Source organism: Terrapene carolina, unplaced genomic scaffold, assembly GCF_002925995.2.
Source record: "Terrapene carolina triunguis isolate 2854851 unplaced genomic scaffold, T_m_triunguis-2.0 Scaffold242, whole genome shotgun sequence".
NCBI lineage: Eukaryota > Metazoa > Chordata > Testudines > Emydidae > Terrapene > Terrapene triunguis.
In genome coordinates, this window is record NW_020664593.1 from 4,266,333 (window position 1) to 4,279,336 (window position 13,004).

Genomic DNA, 13,004 nt, shown 5'->3' on the forward strand with positions numbered 1-13,004 from the left:
TCTCTGAAGCAGACGACTTCTCAAAAATTGTAGACCAGTGTAATCAGTCTCCATTACTCTCTTACATCTGTAAAGACAAGAGAGACCACAGGAAGTATAGCAGAGTTTGCCCTTTTAACTTAACGCAAACATAGAATCATAGAATATCAGGGTTGGAAGGGACCTCAGGAGGTCATCTGGTCCAACCCCCTGCTCAAAGTAGGACCAATCCCCAGACAGATTTTTGCCCCAGATTCCTAAATGGCCCCCTTAAGGATTGAACTCACAACCCTGGGTTTAGCAGGCCAATGCTCAAACCACTGAGCTATCCCTCCCCTCTGTATATTGCCTCTATATAAATCTATGGTACGCCCAGATCTTGAATATTGCATGAAGATGTGGTCGCTCCATCTCAAAAAAGATGTATTGGAATTGGGAAAAGGTACAGAAGAGGACAACAAAAATGATTAGGTGTATGGAACAGCTTACATATGAGGAGAGATTAATAAGACTGGGACTTTTCAGCCTGGAAAAGCGACAACTAAGGGGGAATATGATAGAGGTTTATAAAATCATGACTATTGTGGAGAAAGTATATAAGAAAGTGTTATTTACTCTTTCTCATAACACAAGAACTAGGGTCACTAAATTAAATTAAGAGGCAGCAGCTTTAAAACAAACAAAAGGAAGTAGTTCTTCACACAACGCACAACCTGTGGAACTCTTTGCCAGAGGATGCAGTGAAGGCCAAGACTAGATGAGTCAAAAAAGAACTTGATGAGTCCATCAATGGCTATTAGCCAGGATGGCCAGGGATGCAAAACCATGCTCTAAAATGTCCCTAGACTCTGTTTTCCAGAAGCCGGGAATGGGCGACAGGGGATGGATCACTTGAGGATTGCCTGTTTTGTTCATTCCCTCTGAAATACCTGGCATTGGTCACTGTCGGAAGACAGGGTATTGGGCTATATGGACCATTGGTCTGACCCAGTATGGCCATTCTTATGTTCTTATGCAATAGCAACATAGTTATTTTTAATAAGCCTCTGCTCTCTTGGATGTCACAGCATGCTAACAGTTGCCAGAATCTGCATGCAAAACACATGATGGCTGATGGCATGAAATAATGTCTTGTAATACATATGAGGATAGACAAGCACGTTGGGGTAACATTGTCAAGCCTCGGATTCGGTGCTTAATTATACAGAGAAAAAAGAGTTCCATGTTGTGCATGAAAAAAGTCTGTTATAAGAATGTCAATGACTGAAAGTCAGACTAGCCATTTGGTTAAAACAATAGTTGCCAGTATCCCATGTGGTCTGGTTTGAGAGCTGAATGCTGATTGAGTAAAGCAAGCTGTGTGTCTGTCCTCTTTCTTCTCACTCTCACTGTAGAAAGATTTTAAAATTCAGCCAGGTCAGGAGCACTGTTAACCAACTGCAGCTAGTTTAAATTAAGAAGATTAAAGGTGAATATGTTGCTTGTGAACAAAGACTTCACATAAGTTCTTTCTTAATTCACCTTTTGAGGAATGGAACAGGGTGTCGTATTAGAGATATTTAACTTGGCAATGGCTTTTGAAAGGTCTAAGATGATTGCCAGTCTCTGGAAAGTGATTAGTAAAATGCACATTGATCACAGTGTATATTAGGAAGGAGGGGCCATTTGGAAGAGGCAGCAGACTTGGTTTTCCTATTTAGCCATGAAGGTTTATTAGCATTTGAACATCGACAACAGACTTGAAAAAAGGAAGAACTAGCATTGTATTCCAGCTTTTTGATATAGTAGAGTCATTGGGGGGTGGAAGGAAAAAACTGTATGGCTATTCAGATGAATCTATGTGTCCATTCTACAGAAGAATTTTCACAGGGTTTGTAACTCAGCCATAAAAAAATGTGATCGTGGTTGAAACTCTGGCAAGCGAGGTCTCAGCCTGAAAATGGTGGTTTTAGGAAATTTAGTTTTTGAGTTATGCAAGTGCAAATTCTACTTGAGAAATGTTATATGTAAAGACTTTTTTTTTTTTTTTTTGCATTTGTTTATCTCCAAAACACATTCATTTTTGAAAATGAAATTTACTAGTGTGTCCCTACTGTGGACATCTCACCTTGAAAAAAGGAGTTATTTCATTTTATAAAAATGAATTGCTGCGCAGGTGGGGTAGTATTTGATCACTTTAAAAGTTCCTGTCAGTGGGTTTTTTTTTTTTTTGTTCTTTTTGTTTTTGTTTGTGGCCTTGCTGTGCATTTTGCCCAGCCGTATTTAGTCTGCATACTAAATGTTAGTCTCCCCAACTATATTTACTTTGTGAACTTAGCTTTTTTTCCCCTTCACCCAGATGTATTGTAAATTGAAGTAGATTTTACTCTGACGGGCCGGATTTTAGTCCGTGCACTAAATTTTAGTCCGCAGACTAAAAAATAATCCGCGGATTATTTACTAAATCAATTCCCTCACTGAAAACTACATTAAGAATGTTTAACTGTCTCACCAGAACATAAAAGTGAGGGAGTTCACAGCTAACGGTGAGTCACGTCTGTCCTCTAGGCACTTGGGCACAATAGAGCACTGACACCATCCCAGCTTTCAGGATGCGCCCCATTGTGCTTAAGTGTTGGCATACATATTGTTGTGCACTTCACCTGTAACTGTGACTGTCCCTTGCTCTTAATGTTTAATGTTGTACCCTTTTGTGTAGTTCTTGGTGGGTGAATTAGTCAGAATTTCAGGTGGAACTGTGTTGAATTACTATAGCTAAAAGATGCAGGTTTTTGCTTTAAGTAATGGGTGCGAGGGTATAAGGGGGAAAATCCCACAATAAAGTGAGAAAATTAAGTCCATACCCTCACTCCTGAGGAGACATGTCCAGTTCCTGAAGAATCCTAAAGAGATAACATCATCAAAACAAATCCATTGGTGGGGAAGTCAATCCAAAATGGAGAATAATCCGCGGCGGCCTGATACACTCATAGCTCACACAAATTTAAGACAGCCAAATTAGAAATACAAATTAAAACTTATTTTCTCGTCAGCAGAAATCATAAATTGGTTTTTAAAAAAATTTTCACAGTGTGTCTCTGGGACAGATTTACAGAGGAAAAATATGTATGTAGTCTGTGCATGAGGGATGCACACACTAAGACAAACTAATTCAGCCCCATTGTCTATGGACATTTATATCCAGGACAGAGAGGACTGCAAATTCTTTAATATGGCAGCTCAGTTACCCTTTTCTTTCTAGTTAGAATTTTGATTTCAACTTTTTTTGTTATTTATTTTTTAGTAAACGCACTGGCATTGGAACATAAATTAACATAGAAATGTTTCTATACTATGCCTCACCATTGCACAATCAATTTTTTTGGCATACACTGTGGTCAAGTTGGACTTGCTGCTATGGAGACTGATGTTTAAAGTTTCTAATTGTATAAACATTTTCTATGTCCCCCACGCCATGGATTTCTTATAATATTGGATATATTTTTCCTTGCTGGACTATTCTCTTTTGGATTGACTCCCCCTGTTTGGATTATTTCACTGCATTATCATCTTTAGGACTCGTCAGGAACAGGACATTTCACCTCAGGAGTGCGGGTATGTACTTAAACATTTTTTCAAATTATTAGGGCTAGTCTTGAAAAGAGGAGAGAGAAAAGCTAGAAGTGGAAAAGTTGGGTTCAAACAGCCACACATCAGCTAGCACCAGGTGAATATTTTCCCCGTGTCATACAAGATGGTAATGATTAGATAGGCGTAGATCTGCACACGTTTCACTTTTTAATTACTCTTTATTTGCGGAGGGTGGGTATTTGTGTGGGGTTTTTTGGTTTTTCAGTTTCTGACGTATAGATTATTGTAGTAATTGCTTACCTTGAGTGACTCATTCCCAGTCCAGACAGAGGCTGAGCAGTTGTTTCTTAAATTCTATAAATGTTGACAGAAGTTCACTGACCTGAAAGATGAAGAATTTAAGGGAGTGGGGGGTCAGAGGGATTCCTTTGTTAAAGGGCAGATTTCAGTGGTTCTCTGTTTTCTATCTTCATTTAATAAAAGGAGACTGTCCTGTTCTTGTATGGGCTGTAGCTTGGGAAACGTATGCCACTGCACCACCCTTGTATTGTGGTCAGTAATCCGAACTCTGGAGGCGATGGGTTTTGACACAGAATGTAAATAACCTCCATCTACCTCTACCCCTCCCTCTAAAAATATACACACAGCTACTTCAAGCGTGGAAGTCAGCAGAAGTTCTGTGACTGCAGGGGCTACAGCATTTGGGCTTTTGTGCCAAACTGAAGCTATTTCTTACATTACTGTAGTGCCCACGGTATCTTCCCAGCAACCTGAACAAATTCTGCTCTCTTAGTACCTTAACTCTTTGATTCCAGGAGTCAGGATTCCCTGACATGATGAGTTAGTACTGAATGCATTAGAACTAACTCAGGTGCTCCTGACCCAGCTGGGCACCAACGGGTTAAAAAAAAAAATCAGTCAATTGTTGTCAGTGACCTGATTAATTTTCATTAATATGAGCATAAATGTCTTCAGTTTAAAATCTACGGAAGCAGAGCCTGTCCAGGTGCCTGGGGCTGCAGTCAGTTAGCATGTGATGTATAGGTCATTCCTTGGGGCTAGGTGGTTTGGGTTCACCTGCATTGGTGCAAAAGCATTTTGGATTAGCTCAATTGCATCAAAAATGCTGACATCAGAATTTAACACTCCCATCCCACCTCACTTCTCCCTGGCCTGTATTCTACGTGCAACAGAGTGAACGGAAACTGCTCGAGCAGGGTGTTAAGGACATGGATGTGACTGTCCAATTTTGCCTTGAATGTAATGAGATGGGGAAGGCAGATTTGGGGTGTCATTCTGGCTATGTAGGACCATTTTTTAAGGGACAACTTCAAGGAAGAACTGCTGTGAACTCTGTGCTTTATATCCTCAAGGTAAACTTCTGAGAGAGTCAAATAGTTTTCTCACTCACCATCTTTTAGTGTTCTCACAAACTCCAAATGTGCAGGAATTATCCCTGTTAATAGGAATCACTTAACACAAGAAGGTCAAGAAGAAGAAGCACCTGTAAACTTGAACTAGAGCTTTTCTGCACCAAGCCTGTTCATTTCCAAACTTGAACAGTGTCATCCATAGCAATAATCTGACCAACTTGCCTGCAAAAATCCACATTGGGGGAAAAATCATTTGTTTACTGCCAAAATGAACGGTGGCGACCTTTTTAATTTTAACTTTCAGTCAATCCTGCTCATTTGCACCCCTCTCCCCATCATATGCATGGCTGATTTCACCCACTGTGTTTGTTGTCATAAGATCAATGAATTTTCCTTTAATTCTTAAAGTTGTTTTTCTGAGCTCTCCCATGCAGCCTTTCACTAGCATTGCACCCTCCACCCACATAGCAAAACCCTTTGCACTTAACCTTTTCAACCCCAGAAGCTGGATTCTCCCATCCCAACACATGAGGACCCATTATATTAGCACAAATAGCATTTAGTTTCAACTCACTAAGCACTGAGAGATTTAATTGCTCAGACTTGCTGCAGTAATAAAAAAGAAACAAGTCCAAACAATCTGTCTCTTGTTTTTCTGTAGGTCTTCCGACCCCGCACTCCACCAGAAGCAATCGCGCTCTGTAGCCGTCTGCTGGAGTACACCCCCACTGCCCGCCTGACTCCCCTGGAAGCATGTGCGCACTCTTTCTTCGATGAACTACGGGACCCAAATGTCAAACTACCCAATGGGCGAGAGAAACCTGCTCTCTTCAACTTCACCACTCAAGGTAGCCTGTGAGCGTTGAGGAGCCTTCCGTTGGGAAGAAGCACTGTGCCAAAAGTTCTGTCATACAAATGCTATTCCCCCAGTAGTAAAATCAAGAGGTGGGGCAAGAACATGGACCAGTTGTATAGCCAGTGATCGTTCTCAAAAATGGACTGCATCAGTTTTGGGGGAGGGGAGGAAAGGGTTATGAAATCGTTATCCTCTTGCATTATTGATTCAAACTCAGTCCATGGGACTGGAAATCATTACTGTCTGATTGCATAAAGTAAGTTTGCAGTTTCAGTCCAATTCCTAGTGTCCACAGTCCAAGTGACACCTTTGTTTGGAGTCTCACCACAAAGGTTGAGGACCCAGTGGACTACGGGAGACTGAATTGCCTTCTAAAGATGACCCTGTTCATCATGTTTGAAGCAGGTTGTTGGGAAGCAATGTGGAAAAGCTTGCATTGCTGCTGCCCAGGTTGCCTGGTCTGGGGGGGGGAATATGAAGTCCTTAGTTCTCCAGGGCTGTAAATACTACATCTGTCATCCAGTAGTAAATAGAGTAAGAACTTTTGAGGAAGTAACTTTTTAAATTACACAGCATGACCCTGAAATGTTTCATGTTGAACTATCTGCAGCCACACCAGTACCAAATTAGCCATCCTTCCCCTCCTTTCCCCCCAAAAATATGTACATGCAAAGATTACATCCCTTACATCATTTATTCTCTCCATTCACATTTGATGAGTCTTCAGGGTTGGTTTGGTTAAGTATGGAGTGCAAGAAATGTGGTGTACAAGCTTGTTAGTGTTGTAGTCTTCTACATAAATAGCTGCAAGCTCTGAGCATTAGGGCGGGGAAGAATCCCTATGCACTGTTATCTGCTAGGAATCTGTCCCCATTCCAGTTAAGCTCATGTAATTTAGGCATTGAGGCCTGCTCTGTAGTAAGTGCAAGATCCACCTTCTTATGCCTGAAACAGAGGCCTGTCCATGCTCCCAGCTTTGGAACATGGTGCCCAGTTGTAACCCAGGTAACTGAAGCAAGGTTTGTGTCCGTACAATGTAACTTTTAAACCATGCTACCACATTAGTTCAGGCCCTGCCAGGGAGGGTAAACACAAATGTAGTCTTTTGACTTAACACAGTGGTTCTCAAACTATTGTACTGGTGACCCCCTTTCACATAGCAAGCCTCTGAGCGTGACCCCCCCTTATAAATTAAAAAAACTTGTTTTTATATTTAACACCATTATAAATGCTGGAGGCAAAGCGGGGCTTGGGGTGGAGGCTGACAGCTCGCGACCCCCCCCCCCCCCATATAATAACCTTGTGACCCCCTGAGGGGTCCCAACCCCCAGTTTGAGAACCCCAATTTAACATGATTCACACTACCCATGTGGGAAGTGCACTGCTTTGGATGTACCAAAACACTTCCCAGAGAGAGAGTGGACAGGCTAAACCGATTTGGAATGTAGTTTTAACAACACACACAGGGCCGATATACATTACAAGGGGAGATTGTTGTACTGTTTAGTCCTGCTAGATCTGTAAAAAGCATTGTCCACACACAACATTGTGCAAGTGTTGCTAGTATTGCTGAAATTGCACAACCTCCCACATCACTTTGAGCAGGGGGCTGGACTAGATGACCTCCTGAGGTCAATTCCCGCCCTAATCTTCTATGATTCTATGATCACTTCCATCCACAATCATTTACACATTTTTGCCGCCCTGAACTACCAGTGTTGTAACAGAGCCTACCAGCTCAGTCCCACTGAGGGATCTGATATTCCTGTTACTACTGTGCTGTGTTAGTCATTACTAGCGTGAAGTTTTGCAGTTGAACCAGCAGATCAGAAAATTATTTTCTGCCTCTGACACAGAGCTGCCATTTTGCCAGTGTCTTTTTTTTAGGCAGTAAAGAGCAGTCAGTGTATTGTTTTATTTTGGTTTTTTAATCAGAAAGTTTCATTTGAAACCTAACTGTGTCTCCACATAACTAGAACTCTTCGCACTATAACCTTCTGAGTACTCTTGCAGGTCCAGTTTACTTTCAGACAAAATAGCTTGGCTTGGAAGCGGGTGCAGTCTGAAATGTATGGGGGCTGAAACTCTGAAGGGCTTGTCTATGTTGAGAAGAAATTGTTGTACGGACATAATTGCGTGAAAAGTTTGGTCCTCTCACTTGTCCTTGTGACTGTTTAGCAATGTTTGCGTATGCAGCAAACAGGTCTTAAAAATGTAGTTTTACCAATGCATTCTGGGATTCCTGAAGTAACTAACCCATTGATACTGGGAACAGAGGCTACTGGTCTATTTCTAAACACAAGACATTGCAATGGTATGGAGTTAGGAGGACAAGCTGAACTGGTACCTCTGTAATGTTTGACTTCCTTTTCCTTGATGGGGATATACCTCTGTAAACTGCACTGATTCTGCTAGAACTGAACTAAAGACATGGTCCAAGTTGTGGCAGCCAGTCCTTGTAAGATGTCTTGGACAATTGTGTGTGGACAGAAGATGCTGAAGTCTTTGCAATCTGAAGGCATTCCAGACAAAGGCTTCCTACAGCCATATTTAGTTTATTTATTAACAGAGTGTAGAGTGGGCTTCAGAGTGCTGAATTGGGGATTTGATTCAGTTAGGCACCCTAAAGTTAAGGTTCTTTTTCATATCTTGGGCTGGAAATCTTCTGAGAGAGAAGGGAGGCAGGCAGGCTGCAGATAACACAAATCTAGCCATTCCCTGCAGTATTTTGGCATGTCCAGTATTGGGCAGAACCAGGAGGTGTGTTGCAGCTACACACAAATGAGAGAAAACGTATTCAATCAAGTTTTTAACCAAATCTTTAATTAAACTTCAACAAATTGCAGTTTGTTTTGGGTCAGTTATTTTCTCTGAATTGATCCATCCGTCTCTAGTTGAAATATTGTGATATTCACAGCATCCTGAATTTAGATTCCTAGTTACAATGAGGAGGGTGCGGACCTCTTCTGCCTATTATCTCTACTCCCTAGTGTAGCTTCTAACATGTTTGCACTTCTAGTAGATTTTTCTGCCTGAACCACAGGTGGGAAGATGCTTAGTGAGTGAAAGTGGCTATTCTGCCAGTGTGAGCTGAATTCTTTAATGACTGGATGCAGGAAGAATCACAGTGGAATGGAAGCTGTGTTGACTCATTGTAGTTATACTAGGTCAGCCATACCTTTTAGACATTGGGAGTCTGGCTATAGACACTTGGCCGCAATACATTTTAACTGGGTGTGCTATCTCTAAAACACTCCCGTCAAGGGGTACTGTGTCAAGCAAGATGAATGACGTTTTTACTGCGCTCTTGGTAGGGTAAGTGTCCATATTTCCACTTCATTTCCCTGTTGGATTACATGCCAGTGGCTAACAGAGCTGTAGAAAGAGCGAGATACACAGTGGGTTTCCTATACCAACTGATTTAAGAAATTACTCTGGGGCGGGGAAGGAGGAAATAGTGGAGTAACTTCTTTGGGCCTGGAGCGGCTAGTAGCCGTGTGCTCATAGTTAGATGATGTTGGTCTGGTTTCAGTTATTGCAGTGACTCATGTTTGTTTATGGCCAGTCAGTATTTCTGTGTATTTTGAGGAAGCACAGCCCAACACTGTACACTGGTGAGAGGTTAGTAAGTAGTCAAAATGGGCTTTCTCCAGCTTGGCTTCTCAGTCAATTACTTTTTCTTTTTACGTTATTTGTTGAGAAAAATAAAAAAATCAAATGGACACGTCAGCCCCTTATAGGCCCTAAATTCAGTATACATGTTACAGAAAAGCTATAGGCTCCTTAATCTGCCTCGTAAATAAAACCCAGTAGCTAGTGACAGTCATGTACAAAACCACCCTGGGTGTCTGTGGGATGATTGGACTTGGTTTCAGGACAGATTTTTCTCTCTTTACAGGGTTTATAATAACTACTGTCTGCATGCGCTTCTCTCCCAGGCGAGTTCTTGCAGTGCCAAGGGTTGTCTTTCTCCTCCTTCCTTGAGGTGACTGCCCCGTTGCTTTATCTGGATGTGGCTTCCTTTAGAGGCAATCTTTTCCACTCCTGAAACAGCCTTCAGGAGACTCTCCTTCCTCTTTGCTCCATTGCCAGCTTCGGTGTAGTACTAGACTGATCCCCTTCAGGGCAGCCTGCAGTATTATCACTTGATGACCTAGTCGGCTCCACCCCATCACACTTGGCTCATAGTGTTACCACCAGTTGCCATTATAAGACGCCTGTTACTCCGATACATATTGCATCTATTTTAAATTTGGGGCCTCAGCAACTTGACTGTTCTGTTTTTCTTAAGTTATGTTTTTAGAAAGAACAGTAGTAACTTTTGTGTTCCATTTAACTGACCTGAAAATCAAACCTTTCGGCTTTTCACTGTGCCTTCAAAGGAAGTATCAGGCCTTCTAGGCTGCTTGGCAGCATTTAAAGAGACTTAACTATGTCACTGGTGTTGGGTTTGTAGGTCCCTGACTAGTGAAGTTTAATGCAGTGTAGTTGTAGCTGTGTCGATCCCAGAGTATTAGAGGGACAAGGTGGGTGAGGTAATAGCTTTTATTGGACCATCTGTTGGCGAGAGAGATAAAGACACCGTCCCATCTCAGCAGTATAGTGGCATCTCTCGAATGCTTGTCTCTCTCTCCAACAGAAGTTGGTCTAATAAAAGCTATTACCTCACCCACCTTGTGTCTCTAATGGAGTTTGTGAGTCAAGGAACTGACTCCCCGGAGCTGTTGGAGAACCTGTAACAGTCAATGCCCAAAGCAGCACACTGTTGTCATCAGCCTTCTCCTTTAAGCTGACTGTGAGTGGGTGTGTTCATGAAGGGAAAGGGTGATTCTCAGAATGAAGTTGTATTAACAGGCTGTTTCCAAGGACCAGGATTGGTCGGTGCTTTGCTTACTCCACGGTCATCTCCTTTCGCTGGGAAATGATCACTTCTTGTAGCTGTACAGAGACACTTTGCTCTGGAAATTCCCATGCTGGATATCACCGTGGCTTCCTCTTGCTCATGGACATACATGGAAGTGTAATGGGACCTTGTTTATTAGGGCATGCATTTCATTGATGGTTAGGTTTGCTGAGAAACCCAAGGAGTTAATCTGCATGCAGAGGTTCTGTGTGGACTATAAGCTAACTCTGTTTGTTCCACCTCCCCTCCAGAACTGTCAAGTAACCCATCTTTGGCTTCGATCCTCATCCCTGCTCATGCTCGGAATCAAGCAGCTGCTTCAACCCCTACAAATGCTACAGCAGCCTCAGGTGAGAACATGCGCCTGCCTGCCTGTCTCCCTTCTCTCTCAAACTACACTCCTTCCATTAAGAAGCTTGAGTTACAGACCCGGGGTGGATGAGGAATAATTTAATTCCAACTCCATTTTAAACTCAGTCTTGTTGGATTAGCTGGCTGTGGGCACTTTGGCAATACTAACCTGAGTCCTAACCCAGCTCATTTTGATGATGCATCCTAGTGTCTGTGTCTTTCACTCAAATTTCTAGTGTGAAGAAGTGGAACAATGAGAATAAGCTCACCTTCTAAAGATCCTCCTGGTCAGTTAATTTCTGGACCCCACAGACATTCAGCGCTGATTTTGTTAAGCTCTAAACTTTAGCTAGTTTTAGAGAGGCCTAGGAAAAAAAGAAATGATCAGCTCAGTAAATGGAGCCTCATCTGAAAGATTTATTTCCAATCAAATTTTGACTGATTGTGGATAAACAAGATTTTCTCACTAATGCAAAATACATTAGCACTTCCAAAAAGGATTACCAAGGGATTCACTTTTAGTGTATTGATTTCTGCTGCACCTAAGCAGTTACAGCTTCTTATTGTGGATGCCCTTATACCAGCTTTGGGCACCAAATAATGCTCTGGCTTTTTGCCAAACCAAGAGTAGTTCTCTTCTTTGTCTGTCTCTTGCTGTCAGAAACTTATAAAACCTCATTACTGGCCTGGAGACCTACCATGGTGTGTTGTGATCCTATACGAACTTACAAGTTGAGCAGTGTTAGAGCTTGGCTAAGAGATCTCCAAGGAAAACTTGGGAGTGCAAGTATGATCAAGTATGATCTAGTGTTGATGATTCAAGAGAGGGCACTCTTTCTCCCTGAGTCAGTGCTGAGCCAATGCCTCAGTATGCTCTCAGGGGTTTTGTGTGGCTGAAGGTGTTGTCTTTCAGATGAGCCGTAGGATGTGCACAGGGAACAAAAAGTATGATTGCTTAGAGGTGATGAGAAATTAACTAGTGTGAGTTCAAAAAAGCACTGTCCTTGCTTTGCTTAGCACAGCTTTCGAAGAGCTCACATGGGGGGAAAGCATTTCAGGTCAAGTCCCAAATGTGAACTGTACTAAAAAATGGCTAATTAGTGTCTGCATTTTAACCCTCCTCTTAGTAGCCACTGTATTGCTGAGATGGGCCGGTGTCTTTGGTCCTCATGAGAATCTTTTGCAGCTACAGAGGAATTTTGATATATTGTTCAATATTTGATAACTTTCAGTTACATCTTCGTACTCTCTTGCATACACAGCTATTTTGATGACCTTGGACCCAAACCTGTGTAGTTCTTACTCTTACAAAATTCTTGGGCCGGGGACATTTAGCCTGAATTAAGATTTCAGGATTAGGCTCTGTTGGAAATTGTGCAAACCTGATTTGCTTTAGCTCTGGCAATAGAATTCACTGTCTAGACCAGGGGGTGTCTCAACAAAATTTTTGGTGGCCTCACAGTGTGATGACCAACTCTTGCTCGTGGCTGCTCTGACAATATTTCCTAAAATACTTAATTAACTTCAGGAAAAACAAATATGTATATTTACATGTCCAAATCATTGTAATTGATTGAGGTAGGGTTTTTTTGCGACTCAATAATGAAAATAATATACAGTTTGGTGCCCTCGCCTCCCCTGGTCCCCACTGCTTTCCCCCCATTGCCCCGGGCTTCCTTCCATGGTCTCAGACCCCAGGCTTCCCCCACTTCTTGCTTCTGGACCACAGCACCAAGTAAGGCCAGCCCTGCAGAAGCCCAGAGCCCCATAGCTGGAGCCGGGGGGTGGGGAGTGGGGGTGGCTGAAATCCAAAGCCCTGAAGTTAGGGTGGGGGAGGGTGAAGCCTGCTGCCGGAGCCTCTGGCTGAACCAGGGGAGGGGGGCTGAAGCCCACCCCTGAGTGCTGCAGGGAGGGGCCACTGCTTTGCCCCCTCCCCCATCTCTGCACAAGAAGCTGTTGTGGACGCAGGAAA

The 13,004-nt window shown here is 42.5% G+C and overlaps 1 protein-coding gene across 2 annotated transcripts in view; it reads left to right on the plus strand.

Annotated features, from left to right (window-relative positions):
• GSK3B (glycogen synthase kinase 3 beta) overlaps positions 1-13,004 on the plus strand; it is a 253,978-nt gene that overhangs the window by 232,532 nt on the left and 8,442 nt on the right. The window contains exons 9-11 of one of the 2 annotated variants that reach the window (XM_024202437.2): positions 3,535-3,573; positions 5,584-5,770; positions 10,933-11,031. In XM_024202437.2, coding sequence (XP_024058205.1) covers positions 3,535-3,573; positions 5,584-5,770; positions 10,933-11,031 — 325 coding nt within the window. The remainder of the gene's footprint in view (positions 1-3,534; positions 3,574-5,583; positions 5,771-10,932; positions 11,032-13,004) is intronic. The other variant, XM_024202439.2, reaches the window with a different exon arrangement.